The sequence below is a fragment of the Athene cunicularia genome, assembly GCF_003259725.1.
Source record: "Athene cunicularia isolate RWA chromosome 15 unlocalized genomic scaffold, athCun1 chr15_part1, whole genome shotgun sequence".
NCBI lineage: Eukaryota > Metazoa > Chordata > Aves > Strigiformes > Strigidae > Athene > Athene cunicularia.
In genome coordinates, this window is record NW_020799121.1 from 12,075,408 (window position 1) to 12,094,560 (window position 19,153).

At 51.0% G+C, this 19,153-nt stretch overlaps 1 protein-coding gene across 10 annotated transcripts in view; it reads left to right on the forward strand.

The window, feature by feature from the left end:
• Positions 1–19,153, forward strand: part of NCOR2 (nuclear receptor corepressor 2) — a 203,274-nt gene that overhangs the window by 97,890 nt on the left and 86,231 nt on the right. For 6 of the 10 annotated variants that reach the window (XM_026859568.1, XM_026859572.1, XM_026859569.1 and 3 more), the window contains 3 exons: positions 189–241; positions 12,363–12,429; positions 17,669–17,856. In XM_026859568.1, the coding sequence (XP_026715369.1) occupies positions 189–241; positions 12,363–12,429; positions 17,669–17,856 (308 nt within the window). The remainder of the gene's footprint in view (positions 1–188; positions 242–12,362; positions 12,430–17,668; positions 17,857–19,153) is intronic. The other 4 variants (XM_026859573.1, XM_026859577.1, XM_026859574.1 and 1 more) reach the window with 1 other exon arrangement.

The window sequence follows — 19,153 nt, forward strand, 5'->3', positions numbered from 1 at the left end:
CCCTCCAGTACGGCCGGGGAGCGGGGCTGGGGGCGACAGGCGGGCTGGGGGGCGCGGGGACGGGCGCCTGGGCTGGCACAGTTCTGGGAGATGGGAACCTGCACCGAGGCGGCAGCCTTTCTGATGGGTTTAAGTTTCTAAATGTCAGACCGTACCATTTATGCCTTCATTTTTCTTATTTATTTCAGCCATTATACAACCAGCCTTCAGACACCAGGCAGTACCATGAAAACATTAAAATGTAAGTATGTGGCAATAAAGGCTATTTTAAATGTCAGGTTGGGTGTTAGGCTGGAGCAGGAGGGAGGCTAGCTTGCTCCCAGACCCTGATTAAAGCTGCCGAGGAATTGCTAGCATCCTTTTAGAGCTGGTGTTTCGCTACTCTGGGTGCCTGAAGCACAGACCAGCTCTCGGAGCAGCTCCAGGACCCAGCAGCTGGGAGCTGTAGCTTCAGATGGATGCTGAAGGTGCCGTTTGATTTTCTCAGGGGGGAGGTGGATGTGGGTCCTGACCGGTCGCTTGGCTTTTTCCCAGAGAGCACCCACCTTGGGTGCTTTCTTCTGTGTTTCACACGTACTGAAGTACGAAATCAGCTGCCAGCACGTGCGTGTGTGTGTTTGCATGCGGGGAAGATGAGGTAAAGCGCAAAGTTGCAATTACAATTAGATGTTCATGAAGCACCTCTTGAATGTCTAATAACAACTGGTTATTTCAGAGATACTTACCAAGACTTAGCAATCATCTAATTTGACTTATCACCTCAATACACGATTTAATCATCAACCTGCATTGAATAACCACAGTGACTTCCTGAACATAAAAGAAATATAACAGATAATGAGAGTAGCGATAATTGTGATTATTGTTGGAAATTTAAATAGTCAAACCAGATTCTGAAACTTTTATCTGCCTTGAATGAACTGAGCTGCCTGCAGCGTGTCTATTTTGGTACAGGCTCGGTCAGCTGGCGTTAATCATCTTTAATAATCTATTAACAAAAGTTAATAATCTTTTGCTTTTCAGCGGTATGTTAATTGATGCCAGGGGGATTATAGAGAAAGAGTTAACGTACCTCTGCTGTTCTGCGCTGCTGCAGGGGAGTGGGGTAGGTGCTGGCGGTGTTTAGGTGCTCTCTGTCCCCAAGGGCTGCGGGGAGGAGGAGGGTTTGGTGACGTGACCCCGCTGCTCGCTGCCCGGCCCCGCTTGGTTCCTGCTCCACCCAAGGCTTCCTGTGTCATCCAGGCCATGCACTCACTGTAAAACACTCAAACCCCAGAGTCACCCTGAGCCCTTCGGTTCCCACAGGGCTCCCCGGGTCCCCGAGCAGCCTCGCTGCCAGAGCTGGGCACTGGCACCCTAAGCACGAGGGTTGTGTTCAGGTTCTCGGCGTTGGCCTGGGTGCTGTGAATAAACTCAAGATGATGCTGTGCCGTGCACCTCTGGGGCATCGTGTCCTGGGGCTGGGTGGGGAGGGCAAGCAGATGGAGAAGTCGCTGGAAAATGATTGCTTTTCCTGCGGCTGAGAAATCCCGATTGCTTTCTGCTTCCAGATGTTTCCTTTGTGCCTTATGTTGGTGATGCATTTACCCTGGTTTGAGCTTGGCAGGCGTTGCCGCAAGCCTTGGGCAAGGACCCCCCAGGCTTTTGACAGGCGTGTGCTTTGGCCTGGCTCTGCTGTCAGTTCAGCCCCCTGGCCGTTGTCTCCAGTGGACACGGCAGCTCCGGGGAGCTGGCAGATGTGTGCCCTCCACCCTGGGTGCCTCCCCCAGCCTACACCTCTCAGGTGTGCTTTTCGAGCAAAAAAAAAAAAAAAAAAAAAAAAAAGGCAAAAAAGGCAGCAAACAAAACCAGAGCCAACCCCTCCAGTTCACTGATTCAACGCAGGACTAATGAAGTAGGTGACGATTATACCCTTGGAGAGGCGGTGGTGCCTGGCAGAGGGTCTGCGCTCCCTGCGAGCTCGCAGCCCCCCGCTTTTGGAAGCCTATTTTTGCTGTCAGTTCAGGGGGTTCATGGCTGATAAAAACCACCTTGTACGGCATCAGGCGCTGGCCCAAGGATGTGCTCTCCATGTTGCTGGTCGTGACTCACCCCTGGCACTGATGGCGTATGGCAGGCACTATTTCTTGGGGTCCCCTGACCCCCTTTTTCTCTTGAAGGGCTCCAGGGCCATCACAAGCTTGGGTGCTGAAGGTGGCAATTTCAAGCTAATCGTTAGTTTTGTCCTTGAAAGAACGAGTTAAAAGCAGATCCAGATACTTCACCCACTCCGCATTCCCCTACCAATGTTTGTGGGTTTGTGATCACATTTTCCTGTGATTTAAATGATTTCCTGTCCTTGGTTGCTGTCTGAAAGACGGACGCAAATGAGAGGGAACTGACTGCGCAGGTCAGGAGTGAAACCAGTAATGAGACGTAAAGCCCAGTCCAAGCAGCTTCCCGTGCCATCAGAGCAAGCACTCCTCTCCATCCCTTCCTGTGGAGGCATCCGTAGGGCGAGGCCAGCCCCGGGCAGTCCTCCCGTGCGGCTGGAGCAGTGGCGCTGACAGACCGAGGAGAGGTTGGAGCAGGCAGGCTTGGGGTTAATGTTCACTGTGATTAATGCTGCAAAAACATGGGAAGGAAACCACACATTTTAATGAAAAGCCTCCGTCTCCTCCTTCCAGAAACCTCGCAATTAGCTGCCTTCAGCTGGTTATTGATGCCAGCAAAGCGCATTTACGGATCTAGGTCAGCGAAAGGCCCTGGAGCGATCTGGGCTCCAGATGTTTGCTGCTTTTGACCGTGGGCCTGTCTTGGAGGTCCCAGAGTCTGAACTGCACTTTACTACTTGTTGATGGATGTACAGAGAAATCAGTGTGTCCTGTTCTCTCATCTTTTGTGTCCCTGCTGCACATTAAAGGACATCTGAATGCTCGGGTGGCAGATACAAAATCAAGATTTCGGTGATTCTTCCAAGCAAATAAATCAGGGTCCTTTGACAAGTAGGAAAAGGTATTAAACTTCTCTGTTTTGACCAAGTCACTCTTGGGTGTTCACATCCTACCTATAACTTCTCTGTGGGCTGCATTTGAAGATTTTTTTTTTTTTTGTTCTTTCCTTGTTCTTAATATATTTGTACCTTTATGTGCCATAGCCTGGAGGTGGCTGTTCTGGTGAGAGATGGAGTAAATCCTCAGGGTGCTGGGAGGCATCAGCCAGATGCATTAGCACACCAGAAGGACAACTGCCAGGTCACCACAGGTTATATTTTGCCAAAGTCTAATTGGATGTAGATTCTTCTGAACAACTTCACCCTACACAGATTTAGCCATGATGAAAAAGCCTTTTGGCAGGCTGCTGGTAAATCATCTGGGTTGTGATTCCATCCACAAAACCTCACTGTGTGCTGGCTCTGTTGTGCTAAATAGAAACCGCTCCCACATTAAGCTGGTTTGGAGCCTCATACCTGGGCACAGGAGGATGCCCAGGCTGTTACTATTCACAAATACCTTTTTTTTATTTTTTTTTTTTTTTTAAAACATTTCCTAAGCTGGATTTTTTTTCCAGTTGAATGTTTGCAAGTATCAGTGGGAAGGCATTTGAATATCACAAAGCCAGGATTCCTCGATTTCTCTACAGCGATACTCTCGCCTTGCAACACTAGTTTAATTCTTCCTGCTTGTTTGCTTTGCTTTTCAGTTGGGATGAGTCACTTATGCTAATAGAGCTGACTGGGGAGTTACGGGGAGGATTTCTACTCTTACTAAGATGTTACCGGTCTCTTATTTTCATGGAGTTTTATGGCCTGTCTCCTATTCAGAACAGTTAAAATTAATTTCATGCCCCAGTTCATTCCAGTGTTTGCAGCTTCAAAAGCTTTTAAGTCCTATTTAGCTGCCTCACTGTGCTCTGTTACCCGTCTGCTTGGGTCCCTTTGGTTCACCTGCGAGTACAGGCTTCGAGCAAACGTGGTTAATTTTGTATGCTACATCTGCCGCGTGATCGAACGCACCGTTGAGTGGCTTGTGCCAAAGACTTGACCTACCTTTGATGGGACCGTGTCCTTTCTGTTGGAAATACCTGCTTTGTTGGAGGGAGGGGCTCTGCCACTCTGTCATCAAGAAAGAAGAGAGCAAGGAGAACTTAGTGCCCTCATTTTCAGGGTGAGTTTTGCCCCCATAGCTAACTTGGCCCTTGCTGTTTTTCAAGGTATTAATTTTTTGGCTTGCAATGGACTGACAGGTTCCTTCAAGATGCGTTGCAGCCCCGAACACGGCTGGAGGCCACTTGAATTGTTCTGCATCAGTTGAGGAGGTTGCAAAGACCCGTTTTTTTTAGATTTTGCTGAAATACAGTAACAAATGCAGAGGACGCTTACTTGTGCACCAGTTAAGCATCAGGGCATCTGGTCTAGGTCTCTTATTTCAGTGTTTTGCCAGCTGGATGTACAGGGAGGAGAGCTGCTCTTCCTACCCTGCTGTGGTAGTGATCTTGCATTTTCTCCAGACTTCTGGCACCAAAGATATTAACCTTCTTTCCTCGAAGTGTTTGAAAAATGACAAGATGTTGTTCACATGAGCAGGATCAATTACCTGCTATCTACCTGGAGAGATATTCTCTGAGGGGGCCTTCATCTCTACGGCAGGAGATTCCTGCTCGGTCAGCCGTGAAAAACAGCCCGTAGGACTCTCCTCCCCCCTTTCCTGAGGCAGTCATCTTGAAATCATAGTCTGTGAGATTCGTGTTTGAAAGCAAAATGTGAGCTTCTGAGCCTTGAGAAAGCACACAAGAGGAAAACTGAAAAGCCCAGGGTAAGTATGTGCAAGGTGCTGTTCACAGGGTTTGCTTTAAACCTTCCCTTCAAGAGCTTCTCCTTGTTTTTACGCTGAAAGTCAGAAATGGTGGGGTGAAACCAGGCTGCATCCCCTTGAGATGCCTGGAGAAGTGTTAGAGAACCAACCAGGGTCTGAGCGAACTGTTAGAACAGATCAAGAGCTTGATGTGATGCTGGTTTTCTTGCGTGTCCAGATCCAGCAGCAGCAAAGCTGTGTGTATTGTTAATATTTGCACATCTGGGTTGCTGTCTGCAGCTGATAGCTTGTCTGGGGGGAGAAAATTTGCCTCTGCACAATCAAAATCTGAAGTCAGGATTTTCAGAGAGGTTTGGGGGCTTCTGAATGTCTTTCTTTTTGAAATGCCCTCCCCCTGCCTTTCTTCCGAAAGAGCAGAACAGCTTTCTTCTGAAACTCATAACAACTACAGCTTTCCAATTCACTTGTCACTTTGGGAAATTTAAGTCATCTTTTCATTACTGGCTGTTTAGGGGTTTTAGTAGCACTGGATTGCCTGTAAATTCATAGTCGAAGCCTGACAGGTAACACAAATGCTCTTCCAAACCCTGTCATTACTAATGCATTCTCTTTCAGGTCTTTTTATTAGTGCTTGTAGACATGTTCTTCATTAGAAATTCACCTAGCAGCTTCACGCTCATCCCATTCAAGGTTTCTCATCTCTTTTATTCTCTGTTGGCATGCACTAGGGCACAAGTACTACCTTGTGATGAATTACTAAATGATGGAGACACACACTGCAACCTTCTGCTTCTTTCTCTTGCCACTGAAAAGCCAAGTACTGATTTTGGGGGTGGACTATCTTGCAACACTTGGGCCTGCAGTGTCAACTCGGGCTTCAAGGGAAGGCAAAGGCGTAGGACTGGTACCTGACCGATGGCCAGACGTTGTTCTGCACTTGCACTTGTTTCATTATGGTCCTAAGCTTGTAGGTCCTAAAGGAGATGGGTATGAATTTCCCATCTGGTATCAAGAACTGTGGCTGTGGATGTAACTGCTGCCCAAGGGAGTCACTTGAGCATCTCGGTGAGAACATCTTCACAGGGAGGTGGCACCACGGGGACCTGGACAGGCTGTGCTGGGGGTCTGGCCAGGGCAGGGTCTGATAACAAGGCGCCCGCGTTTGCTATGGCATCTCCTCCTTGGAGCACAAGCAGCTCACTGGCCTCAGCGTGTGAACTACCAGGTGAATTAACAACACAAACCTTGTCATTAATTATAGTTATGACTTTGGATCTCCAAAGCTGAATGCATTCTGGACCTGCAGAGGACATGATTTGAGAAGCTGGGAGACCTCTGGATGACTTCTTTCTCTTGAGCAGTGTTTCTGGGCACAGACACAGCCTGCCCAACTGTACATCCAGAGAGATGAACCTCTGCCACCCCATTCTCAGAGGCACTAATGGCGCTAGGGGGTTAGTCCATCCCAATGTTCAAGGCTCTGGGGTAAATTAACTAAAGCTTTTTGCTTTTCTTCCCCCGAAAGTGCTTCTGAATATTGTGAGGAAACTGCTGCAAACAGCTGGCTTTCCAGGAGCGTGCCCTGCTTTGGGGTTAAGAGGTTATGGTGTATTACCGGCTGGAGCTGTGTGCCGGGCCATTTCAGAGCAGGGAAATGAATGAGGCAGTGACCCGTGAACAGGATGACCTGCTCCCTGCCCTCTCTGCAGGATGTCTTGCAGTGACGGGGGTAGGGAATTGGGCTGCCCTGAGCTGCAGTGTGGGATCCTGGCCCCAGCGATGCACCGGAGCGGGCGTACCTGGGGGGACACAACTATTTCTGTACGCTCTCCGTCGCCTCTTGGCTGGTTTCACCTTGGAGCGTTCTTGCTGTGCTCCTCGGGTCCCGTGGTTTGCAGGTCTCCAGCCTCGCTGGCAGCTCTTTGTTTGGCTGGAGTTGCCAGGAGGCTCCTCCGTTTCCGACCCTCGCCTGCATGATCAATCTCATCGTACAATGGCTTTGCCAGCTGCTCGCTGCCTCCTTCCCATCACTCTTTCCAGGCTTGATCCCTACTTTGTTTGCACTGGCTGTTTGATGAAAGACGTTCCTGTGTAATTAAATACCCCTGATTAGTTTTGATCAAATAGCAAACTTCCTTTCATCTCCTCTTGCACCAGCTGAAGGTCTCTGTGGGCAGACTGGGCCAGGTGTGCTGCGGTGCATCGGCTCTTTGTATCCTTGGGAGTCTTATCCCAGGGCTTTGGCAGTGTCCACACGTGTGTACACGCCAGCACCGACACGCATGCGTGCACGCACATCCTTTTAAGATTGCAGCCTCCGGAAGATTCATAGCCAAGTCATTCATGGGGACTCAAGCCAAGTAACTCAAAAGTCAGAGTTACAGGTTCTTCTTGACTGGCTCCACTGTGAAAGCCAAAAAAACAAAATCAACTTTACGCCAAGCTAGTTAAGGTGGAAACGGCTGCTCCCACAGGGCTCTCCTGGCTTTGCTCGGAGTGGGAGATGTCTTCCACTCGGTGCTTTGGAGGCTGGATCTGAGAACCACGCTCAGGTGTGGGGCTCACCAGTTAGGTCAGTGGGACTGTGGGATGAGGATGAGTTATTCAGGGACAAAAAGCTCTTGCAGAATTAAATCCAAAATTAGATAACCTGCTTCCTGTGTTGGTGGCAGGTGACAGACATCCAGGTTTGAGTTTGGTTTACCTTGTTTGATCTCTGTTCCCTCTTCCTGCCTGATGGTGCTTGTGGGGAGATGCTGGGCACTGGTGGGGCTGCCCCAGGCTCCTGACCTGGGTTGTGCCCCATTTCAGGCTGGTGCCTGGTAGTGGGGCTCTTGCTGCACTCGTTTAGTTGATACCTGGCCCCTAAAGCTGGAGATCTGCTGCTCCTGAGAGCCTCTGCCACCCCAGACTGCAAACAAATGGGCCTCTGATGTGGGAAAAAACCTTGAATCACCCACAGCCTCAGAGGCAGGCTCGGCTTACCCTCACCCCGCAGGGCTGAGGGAGGGAGGTCATCACGGGTTAGCTCACCGCCAACAAGGACAGAAATCCTTGAGGTGTTTGCAGAGCACTTGAGAGGAGCAGAAGCTCTGGGCTTCCAGCGTGAGGCTGCATCTCCCGGAGTGTGGCTGAGAGCCCCCATTTTGGGGACTGTCTGGAGGCAACTCCATGCCTGGGGTCTGCAGAAGCTCACAAGGTCAGTGTCTGTCTGGAGAAGGTTGTGGGGGTTGTGACCCGCGCTGGCTGGTCTCTCCTTTCCCTGCAGAGGAGCAGACAAGGTGCAGGAAAAGCTCCTCTGGTGCCCAAAGAGCTGGAATAGCTTTTGGCATGGAAAAGGTGACTGGACACAGTGTCCTCACCTTGGAGAAGAGCCGCTGCCTTCAGAGGGAAGCGTTAGACCGGAGCTGCACCGACGTAGGCGACTGGGGAATGTTTACTGACCGTGTCACTGCAGCCAGCGCTGGGGGACACCACGTGAAGCTGAGGGCCCACCAGAAAGAAGGTCTGTCCCCATAGGTACACCCGGGAGCTCTGGAGCCCACAGCTGTGGGGAGGGCAGAAACGTGGATGGGCTCCAGCATCAGTTAGATGAATTGTTGACTGCAAGGACGAGAATGTGCCATCTGGCAGCTCCCGAACACCAGCCTGCCAGCAGCTGGGGCAGCTCCGTGTGTCGCTGGGTCCATCCCAGCCTGCCCCTGCCCTGCCGTAGCAGCAGCGTGGGGCACCGCTGAGGAGCGGGCAGGGAACTCGCGTGTTCCCCGGACCCGGCGTGCTGTGTGATGTGCCAGCCCAGCAATACTTAAAACTGTCCACAAGAGTCACTGTTGCTTTATCTAAGGAGCCTCCATTCCTTCTGCCTGTGGAGTGCCTGATTTCTTCACCCCGCTGAGGCTATGCCGGTCAGGTCTCCATCCTTGACGCTTTTCCTGAGCCCCAGCAAACCTCGGGCAGGGAGCGGCAAGGATTCAGGCTGCCAAGGAGGACGATGAAGGAGGGTTGGCGCGTTGCAAAAACGACCTTTCCCATGTGCTGTTCCACACTGGTTATTTCTGTGCAAGACTCCCAGCAGACAGCCCTTACCTTCCCCGCCTGTGCCGCAGCAGTTGTGCTTGGCTCTTTGATTTGCCCAGGGAGCACAGCGTGTGCTTTGGAGGCGTGTGGCCCGAATTAACCTCCCTGCAAATGGTTTCTAAGTAACAGCAGTACATGTAGCAAGATAAACTGTGAAGCCTATTTATATTTACCGGGATTGTATTAACCTTTGAAAGGTTAAAAAAAAAAAAAAAAAAAAAAAAAAAAAAAAAGGCAAAAACATTTAGGGTATGAGGGGAGTTTGTTGTTGTTTTTAATCCTTTCACTCTTTGATTGCTTCAGCCTTGGCAGTGGTAAACAGACACTGGCTTTCAAGGCATTCCTGATTTTTGCAGCTGCGGAGCTATTAAGTCTTTGCCTGTATTAGCACTTTCAAGGTCAGCCATGATGCAGAACTCAAGGCAACACATCAGCTGCGTAAGAGCTGCTAATTTTCTTTATTTACTCTCCTGTTTCCTGATAACTTGGGTGGCAGATCCAGCAGCAACATGATAAAATCCCACTTTGCTCCTGGATGTCGCTCAGGCTGGCGTGGGAGTGGTGTGGGGTTGATTTAGCTGTGCTGGCCCCAAGGGGACAATCCATGACCCCTTGCTGGGGACCCATCGCACACATAATCATCCTTAGCATCACCCCAGCAATTTCCCAGTGTTAGAGTTTCCATCAGAATCGGGATAAACAAACAATGGGAATGTTTCTTTTGGGCACAGTGTCCTGTCGGAGCTCATTGGTGCAGAGCTGAAGCCTTGGAAGGAAATGTGTGCGGCGGGGTCTCCGTAGGAGGAGTTGCTACCCGCTGTGGTGCTGGAGCTGGTGACAAGAGCTCGCCCTGTGCGAGGCGACGGGATGCGGGAGCACGTGAGGAGCCGGGGCTCAGTCTGGCGCAGGAGTGGCAGAGCTGTGCCTGGTGTGTGGGACTGGCAAATGGGTGCTGGATGCTGCTGGAGTGACCTTGACTGCGGGTCCAGAGGTGGATGCTCTGGAGCATTTGGCACAGCACAGCCCTCGTTTCTCATGCCTCCCTCCCTGCACAAGCACGCAGATGTCACTGCAGCTCCGTGCCTCAGTTTCCCTGATTTGTAAAGGCAGGTGAGTGGTGAGGTTTAGCTCAGCCAGTCACCTGCAACCCTCTCTGAGGGTCCTTGATGGATGCACCACACAGACAGAAAGAAGAGATGTGTGTTGTGTGTTCCAGCAGGGAGAAGCCTTTGGCAGCAATGTTTATTAATATATCTAATGAGGTGGCCTCTAGTCTTTGCAGTGCAGCTCGGAACAACAGCAAGTCCTTTGTAAACATGCCGTCAGAAAGGAGCACGGGCAGAAAGTGCCCTGTGCATGGATTTATTAGATTCCTCCCCCTCTAATGATCAATGCCACTTTGATTTCTGAAACAGAATCAAAGGCCAGGGCTTGATATTCAAGCCCTTGCTCAGAAAACCTCTGTGGATCCAAGTGTCTGCTCTGCAGGAGCCTTTGGCACCATCACTTGGCTGTGCATTCTGGTGATGGTGCTGCCTGGAATTGAGAGTGCCTGGGGATTTGGGGTTCCATGCCTTTACCCACCAGTGGCTCCAGCTGGGGATACTGGAGTCTGTTCCCGGCCAGTAGCTGGTGTTTTCTGTTCCGTAGGAGGAGTTACAAGTGGCACTTGCTAGTGCTGCCTTGGAAATCGAGGTCTGTTTTTGCACCAAAGTGTTCATGGCAAAGCCAAAGGGAATGAGGATGTAGTGTAGCTCAGGCAGTGTTTGGGGACTCTGCGTGTGTCCTGTACCTCTGGTAGCTAATTAAGAGGGAAAAACAGAAGGTTACAAAATCCAAATGGTACTGTTAGGACCAAGAATAAAGCCTGATGTGTTTCTTCCTTGGTAAACTAAAAAGAGGCCACAAAACTGAGTGTGGCCATGCGGTGCTAGAGAAGAAATGATCCCTGTCCCAAATCCTGCTGCCTTTCCTCTAGCAGCTGTATTTGATCTTGGAGGTAGTGGTGGTTGAAGACCCCATGCCCAAGGAATTGCTGTCCTAAATAAACCCACTGTTTGGTGATGGTATTGCGATGGTGCCCCCAGGCCCCCGTGTGCAGGCAGGCTGGGATCTCCAGCACACTGCCAGAGCAGAGGTGCAGCCTTGGCTGGAGGGACCTGGGGTCCCCAGGGCAGCACTTGCTGCAGGATCGCTGTCACTCCCTCCATATGTCCCCTTTTTAGGGATGTAGCAAGAAGGAAGTTTGAGAAGTGAAAAATTTTGGGATGCTCTTCATCCCCAAATTAAGCCAGGACTGTCCCCAATCCTCCCTGTGAGCTGGATCCTCTGCCTCTTCCCAAACAGTGTCTTTTGCTGCTGATTAGCTTTAGAGGTTTATGGGGGGAGGAGGTTTTTTCCCTCTTCACTAGCCAGGGAATGAGACAGGGAAGGGAATGAGGAAGCAGCGAGTGTGTCTTTTCATTCTGCTAAACCCTGCAGAACGTGCCTACATGAGACTGTTAAGCTCCTGATCAGTAATTACACACTGCAGCTCTGCCTTTAATCAGGATAAAAGACTTAAGGAAACTCCTTTGCCCCTGGTCTCTACCTTTTACCTAGAGATTTTATTGCTGTGAATATTAGCAACACCAACAACCGTAGAAGCTCAACTCCTGGGTTTGTGCAGACTCTGGGAGCTTGTGCAGCCTCTCCCGCTCCTTACTGCTTTGGCGCTGCTTCTCTTTGAGCAATTATTTCATGTTGTCTTTAGAAAGTAGAAGGAAGAAGAAACCAGGGGAGTGTCTGGGTTGGTTGTGGTTGCAGCGGCTAGTTTCTCTCTTGAGGTCCCAATTCTCCAAGTGGCTGAACTTTCTTGGCTGGTTTGTTTGCAGCTTTGTTAGGCGCAGTTCCAAAAAAGCAAGAGGTTAGGAGATATGTGCTGCAAGCCCTGCCACAGTTCTGCCTCCTTATCAGCCCTCGGAGCCCAGGGGTGAATAACCCCTTGTGAGTGAGTGTGTGTGCTGACAGCTCCCTCGCTGCTGGCCGTGGGGACTGGGGTGGCTCGGGGTGCTGGGGGAGCCATCTCCCACAAGCAGAGCTTGGCCTGAGCCCCCCAACTCTTGGGGCCCCGTTGGGTTTTTGCAGGTCAAAATGTAAAAATAATCAAGAAACAGCCTGGCCTGTCGGGAAATGCAGAGCTGAACGTCTGCCCTGTTCCGTGCTGAGCTCACAGTAAAGGTTTGCAGAACTGGGAGTTTATGAACTCAGGTTCTCAACCTTAGTCCTGGTTTTCCCAACAGATGTGGGTGAAGTTCCTTGTGTCACAGGGTTTGTTGGTCTTTCTCTAAGCTGGCGCGAGGTTCCCAGATAACTGCATTTGCTGCTCTGAAGTTGATGCAATTTCAAGTTATGGTGGAAACTGTGCTGCGAACTCCTTTGGGAGTGGGGAAAGCCAGGCTTTGGATTTTAGCTGCCTTGTTAATCAGATCTCATCTCTTCTTTTCTTTACAGAAACCAGGCAATGCGGAAAAAGTTAATTTTGTACTTTAAGAGGAGAAATCATGCTCGCAAACAGTGGGTAAGTAATTCCCTTATACCTTATTTTACATGTATAAAGCAGTGTAATTTATTATGTAAGAAAGAAAAGGACGTTTTCCAGCAGGGAGGTGCTGGTGCTGAGTACTTTGCCTGTTGCATTGCTGTGGCATCTCTTACACTAACAATAACTCGGATGTAAAGGAGAGGTCCCCCATCCTGCTGCAGGCAACACCTCCCTCCACAAGCACCCCCTGCAGAGCAAACACGTGGGATTCACTTAATCACAGCAGAGCCCTTCATTGATCTCAGAGAGCCTATTCACAGTGTAAATGTCTATTTTGTGAGTAATCGAACCTTAAGAGAGGTGCGAAACAAGCTGACTCTGCTTGCTATAAATGGTCTGAAGACTGATCTGACTCTTTCCAGCTGACCACAGAGCAATGTTCTAGGAATTTGTGGTTTAAAACAAAAATCAAGCTCTGCACCAGTTCATTTCTAGGCAGCTTTGCCTGCAATATAGTTCCAGGGTCTTTCAAGGAAACTGTTCTTGGTTAGGTAAGGGGGAAGATGGGCTTTGTTATGAGGCTTCAGAAGCATTTGTTGCAAGTTCCTAGTAAACAGAGGAGAAAGTTCAAGTGGGATTTACAGAAGTTACGCGTTTTCAGCGGTGACAGTTGCCTGTGGTAGTCCCCAGTGGGAGTTGGGAGGCAAAACCAGCACAGAAGGGGAAATGTCAGAAGCAACCAACAGCTCCCACTGGGAAGGTGGATTTTGCAGTGTCTTTCCATGAAGGGCGATTCAGCTCGTGACGCAGGGCTTCACATTTTATGTGGAAAATGTGAATACTGGTTCCTGACTCGGTGTCTCTGTTCTCAGGTACTGGTGTTAGCATCTTGAATTGCCAATGGTGCAGGATTTCTCAGCGACTTTGGTGCTGGTTTTGAACAGAAGCGCTCTGGTTGGGAGGAATTGTTGGAAAAATTCAAACTAATCATCCTGGGAAGTGGTTGGAAGGCTCTGCCTTTAAAAGAAACTTCCAGTGAGGCTGTTTACACAGACATTTCTGAGCCAGTGATCGAATTATCTTCTTATTTTTTCCCCATATTGTAGCCATCTTCCAAAAGCCACAGATCTTGCACTCCAAAGGGATAATTGTCTCCCGTTTGTGTTCAAATACGTGTTTGTTTAGTCTTTTCCGTGATAAAACTTCTTCCAGATTTCTAGCAAGGGTCTGTAAGGTGTACACCTCCAGCACGACACGGCGTGGCAGCCGGTGCTGCTCAGGGCATCTCGCCTGCCGCAGCTGAGCACTTCTGCAGTTGTGGGAAGCGGATCAATATTCCCTTCCTCAAAACAGGGATTGCAGAGCTTCATGTGGTTTTACTGGAACCAGAAGGGAAGTGCCCAGGAGCTGCTTTCTGATGGAAATGGCCGGTTACTGCACAAAATCTAGAGTGAGTCGCTCTGTTGTGAATATCGAGGAGCTGAGGGAAAAGGTTTAATTAGGCTGCAAGAGCATGGTTCCTAAAATACGGCTTGCAGTAAAGTCGCCTGTCATGCAAAATAGGTGAATTTCTGCCAGCCGGTTTATTCAGTGTCCTTGAAAGGGGATTTTTCAGTTTAGGGAAGCATTTTGCCTATTCTACAAAATAGGCAACATACGGTTGCTGAATTTGCAAAGTGAATACATTTGCTGATTCTGTTTGCAAAATGGGTACGCTTAGCTATTTTTCTGCCTATTTTGTAGCAGACCCTATTTTTAGCAAAGCCCATCTACGTGCCAGCGTTTCTTTCTGACTCTTTTACTTTCTGGGGTATTGTCACTGCCCAGGGCCGGCTGGAGCAGGGTCAGAGCTTGGTTCCTGTGGGGTCCAGCCCTGAGTCCTCCACCAGAGGATCTACAGGGCTTCCTCCTGCCTCTACTGAGGTCGGCACAGCCGAAGACGTTTAATTGCCATCAGAGGGGTGATGCTGCAGAGAGAGAAGGGTGAAGGGAGCTTTTCTGGCTGTGAGAGATTTATCTCCATCAGCCAGGGAGAGAAAACCATGGGGCTTGCATAAGAATTGGACTGGTTCCTCCTGTCACCTTCGCTCTTTTCCTCCTCTCCGAAGAGCTGCTCCATTCCCTGGAGCTGCGAGAGCGTGGGCTGCGGGAGGGCTCGGGCTTGGCACAGCCTACAAACTGCCTTCAGCTGCTACGGCGGCGTTACTATTCATCCATTTTTAGATACGCATGTCAAGTCCGATTTGGCTCGCCATCACTTACTTGTGTGATTGGGAGGCTGATGGGCTGGTGAGCCCAGCCGGGAAGGGGAGCAGAGGAAGCACCGATGCTAAAAGCCAGCACAGACGGTTGCTCAGGAATGGACACGGTTGCTTAAGGCTGCTCAGAGGATGCTTGAAGAAGGAATAGATGCTTCTGCTCCTGAAGTGCCTGACCGGGAGCTTCTCCTGGTGATCAAGCTGTGAAGATCTGAGGAATGCACAGTGCTATCAGGTGCCTGGAATCTTGGCTTTTGAAGGATGGCAAAAGGTTGCAGGGTGCATGTATTCCCAGCTGGACCAAAAAAGCGCTAGACAGGGGTGCTGCACGCCAGCCCCGCTGAGGTGGGGGTTGAAGCTTGCGTGGCAGGAAGGATCTCTTTGCTCCGTGGTGGGAAGGGGCTTTAAGAGAGCAGATGCAAGTCAGAAGTGTTTGGCTGGTCCATAACGGAACTGGGCTCTGGAGACCTGGGTCATGCGAGTGTGGAGCTTTGGCACTACCTGCCCTGCTGCCAGGGTGGCAGCTCCTGGCGAAATCAGCAGCGTGATTTTGATGTTGCTTTTTCCATCTGCGAATACCACTTTCTTAAAAGAGGAATTCTGGATAAAGCTTTCACTGAGTTGTCCCAAAGAGTGGAGGAAAAGGAAGAAAAAGAGCCGCCCTGCCGTCTGTGAACAGCCTGGCGGCTGTGCCAGGCAGCTCTGCTGGGGCGGTGGCGATGCGGAACCCAACACTGCCTCATTCCCACGGGGAATGAAAAACCTTTCAAAGCCTCGAAGCTTTTCACCAGACCGAGCCCTCGTGCTGGGCTGCTCCCTGGCCCCGCCACAGGCTGGCACACAGCACGGGGCACCGGCTGCCTCCCGGCACTGAGGCTTGATAAACTTTGCGGGGTATTTTTAGCCTCTTCCCAAATGCTCTGAAAGCAGGAGGATGTAGCAGATTTGCTGGCAGGGTGGGAGCTCTCGTTTTCAAGGGGCCGATAGCGTCGCTTCAGGAGGGGTGAAAATGCAGCAGCTGTGATTTCTCCAAGCTGCCGTGGTCTGTTGGCATTACCTATAGCTCCTTGCCCACAGCTCAAGATTCCCCTTGGTGGCTTTTAGGGCATTTTTATTTTTGTTCTCATTCCTCACTTTCATTGTACAGCTGTTTCCTTTGGCTCCTGATGAAACCCAGGCATCTCCTGTGCATCCTTGCAGGGCAGGAAAGCCTCTGGCTCTGGGCATTCAAATGGGAATGAATTAATTTGCAGGGGGAATTGTTACTCTGCATCAGGTGCGGGGTTTGAGGGGTTTTGTCTGCCCCACATCGTTATCGAGGTGCCTCCAAGAGGTCACAGGGATCACAGGACATGTTGCTGTGCTTGGGTCATTGCCAGGTCCAGGGTGGCTGGACCAAATCCACACGCCAGGATCGGTGCGACGCTGGCCACAGATTGCTGTGGGTGCCTGGCACTAGCCACGGGCCGTGGAGCTGCCGGTGCTTGGGGTCCACAGCACCAGTGACCCGCTTGGCTTGGGGTAACCCAGCTGCCTCCTGACCTGGAATCGGGTGTTTCTATTAGTTTGGGGTTGGTTTTTTTTTACGTGTCCCCATTTATTTTTGGTGGCTGAGAGCAAGTAAGACATGAACAGAGCACATCTGGGATATCCTACAGTTTTGGACTTCTCCCCAGTCGTGGGGTGGCAGTGGCAAGAGAGGAGTTTATTGCTTGGAAATCTGGATTCCCGCTGTCTCTGCTGCGGTGCCGAGCACAACACTCAGCGTGCTGGTGCTGAGCCGCCCGTTCTGGAAAGCGGAGTGGGGGGCGGGAGGCGACCTGGGGTTTGCCATTGATTATTTTGCAGAACGACATCTGCTTTCGCTTCCTGATTTGGGGCCTAGGAAGCATTTATTTCACTCAGAATGAAACCTTAAAACCCCCTCCGGTTACCCAGCTGCTCCCACGTGAGGTTGGGTGCCATTTCTCCTGTCACCACTGCAGCCATCCAGGATTGTGGCCAAGCATCTTCCCAGTGGGATCTCAGCTTGTCCATGGGCATCATCCTCCAGCAGGAGGGTGGCTGGAGAAGGGAGGAGCGATTCAGGGGGTGGTGGAGAAGGCTCATTTGTGTTGCAGATGATATTTTAATGTTACGGTTACTGGACTGGTCCCATCAGTACCGGGGAGGAGCATAGTGCTGGAGCTCTGTGGGCAGGCGGGTGGGTGTGCTGTGAGGATGTCACCAGGAGAGACACGGCGTGGAAACCCCTCGCAGCGCCATGTTTGGCAGAGCCTGGGTTTGCCCCCGGTGGGGATGCACTCACCCTGCTCCTGGGCCAAAAAGGAGGCGGACCAGCAGCCAACAAAATGCTTTTGCTTTCCAGGATGGTGGAGGAGCTGGTAGCATCATGGTGTGGCTGGGCCACCCCAACCTATGGCCTCAGACAGGGGCCGGGTACCTGGCTCTTGCTTCCGGGGAGTCAGACCCATGTGCAGTGCCTCGTCCTGTTGGCGTTGCTGGTGCTGAGCTGCGAGCTCCGGGGCTGGTGTGTGTGCGGCGGGGACCTGCTCTCCTGCCCTCCCGTGTGCCCTCCCAAGGCCATGCTTCAGTCCCTTCTTGCTTGGTGGCCTCAGCCAGGCAACTTGCCCTCTCCCTGTGTGTGGCCAGCAGTGTTGGAGCAGGGGCTCCCTGCCCAGCGCTGGGGCTTTGATTGCCGAATCCAGCACCCAAGGTGCTGGAGGGTGCTCGGCCAGCGGTGTAGTGGGTGGGCACAGCCACGCTGGGCGAGAGTCCTGGTTTCAGTGAGGATGTTGGTTTGGAAGGCAAAAGCCCGAGGGTACCTAATGGCCTGTTTTGAGAATTCACCCTTGGGTTGGTCCCAGACCCTGGAGCGTGTCCATGTCCTAATAAACCGTATTTCTTTAAGCAACATGACTCACGTTCAGCCTGAGCAGCCATCGAAGGACAGGCCTGGAGGAGCTGCCCTTCCTCGGCACGCCTCCTGAGCTCCCTCTCTCCCTCTGCCCTTTCAGGAACAGAAGTTTTGCCAGCGCTATGACCAGCTGATGGAGGCCTGGGAAAAAAAAGTAGAACGTATTGAAAATAACCCCCGGCGTCGTGCCAAAGAGAGCAAAGTGCGGGAATACTATGAGAAGCAATTCCCAGAGATCCGGAAGCAGCGGGAACTGCAAGAGCGCATGCAGAGGTTAGAGGAGAAGCGGTAGGAAGGGGCTGAGCTGGTATCAGACAGCCTTTCTCTTTTCTTTGGGGATGGGGGTGGGATTTGTTTGGGGGAGGAGTGGGCTGGGATGGTGGTTGGTCCCTTTTCTCCCTTCTCTTTGATGCAGAACCCAACAGACGAGCAGCATTGCTACTTTTTTCCCCAGGGTGGCTGAGCACAGAGCCAAGAGAGAAGGAAAATGTCAGGAAGGTGGTTGCCCATCTCCCCTGTGCTGCTGATCTGGCTTGCCACATCCAGGCAAGGGGCAGCTCCCTTGTGCTGGGCGGGGTGGTGCTAATTCCCACCTTACTGGTGGGCCTAAATGAAGATGTACAACAAGACTTGCAGATGGATTTGGTCATGTTGATGATTTAATACATGCACATGCTTTGATTGGAGCATGGGTGGTGAGAAGAAAGTTCTGTGGAGGTTGTAGGAATGACTGCAGACAATATGAAAGGGGCAAAGTGTCTCACTGAAAGGGATGTCCCCTGTTTGTCTCATCCTCTCCTCCTCACTGGAAGCTCAACTGAGGTCATATTGTTTACTGCCAGGAGGAGACACAATTTCATGATCCTCCACCCATCTTGCTAAAAACTCCCCGTCCTTCCCATTTCAGCCCCGGGATCTTGCCCAGGGACACCTGATGTGTGCAGAACCCAAATCCTTGTGCCAGCATCCCGTCCTTGTGCCCTGTGAACAGCTGAATGCGTCCAAACTTCCTAATCAGTGCCTTTATTTTGTTTTAAAGAGAAGGGGAGAAATGGTACTGGGAAATGTTTTAAGCTTTTCCATGCTTAATAACCGAAGTTTTAATTCCTTGGGATGCATGCCTGTTGTGTTGGGTGATACTGGGGAGGAAAGATGTCAATGGCTGGTTTTGATTTAAAAGTTCCTGCAGCATTTGCAAACCAGATACAGTGGCACAGTGCTCAGGGCTTGGTGCAAACAGATGCCTTTATGCCATTGCTGCCCTGCAATCAACAGGAGAAAATGGGGGAGCAGTATGGTTGGGTATGAAATATCCTTCTGTTGTAGTGATCCAGGACGTGGCTCTTGGCACAGGTAAGGAAGGTTGGTTGAGGCACTCAACTTGTGAGCCCCTAAACCCAGGGGACGCAGGGAACGGTGCTCTCCGGGCAGGAGCAAGTGGTGTCAGAGCCCACGGGGCTGCAGCAGGTGCCATTCCCCCAGTGTGGGATGGGGTGGCCTGGACAGGGTGTTGAGATATGGTCAACAAGGACAACAGGGCCAGCAATCACTTGTGGAAGTGGTTTACAAAATGGAGCATCAGTGT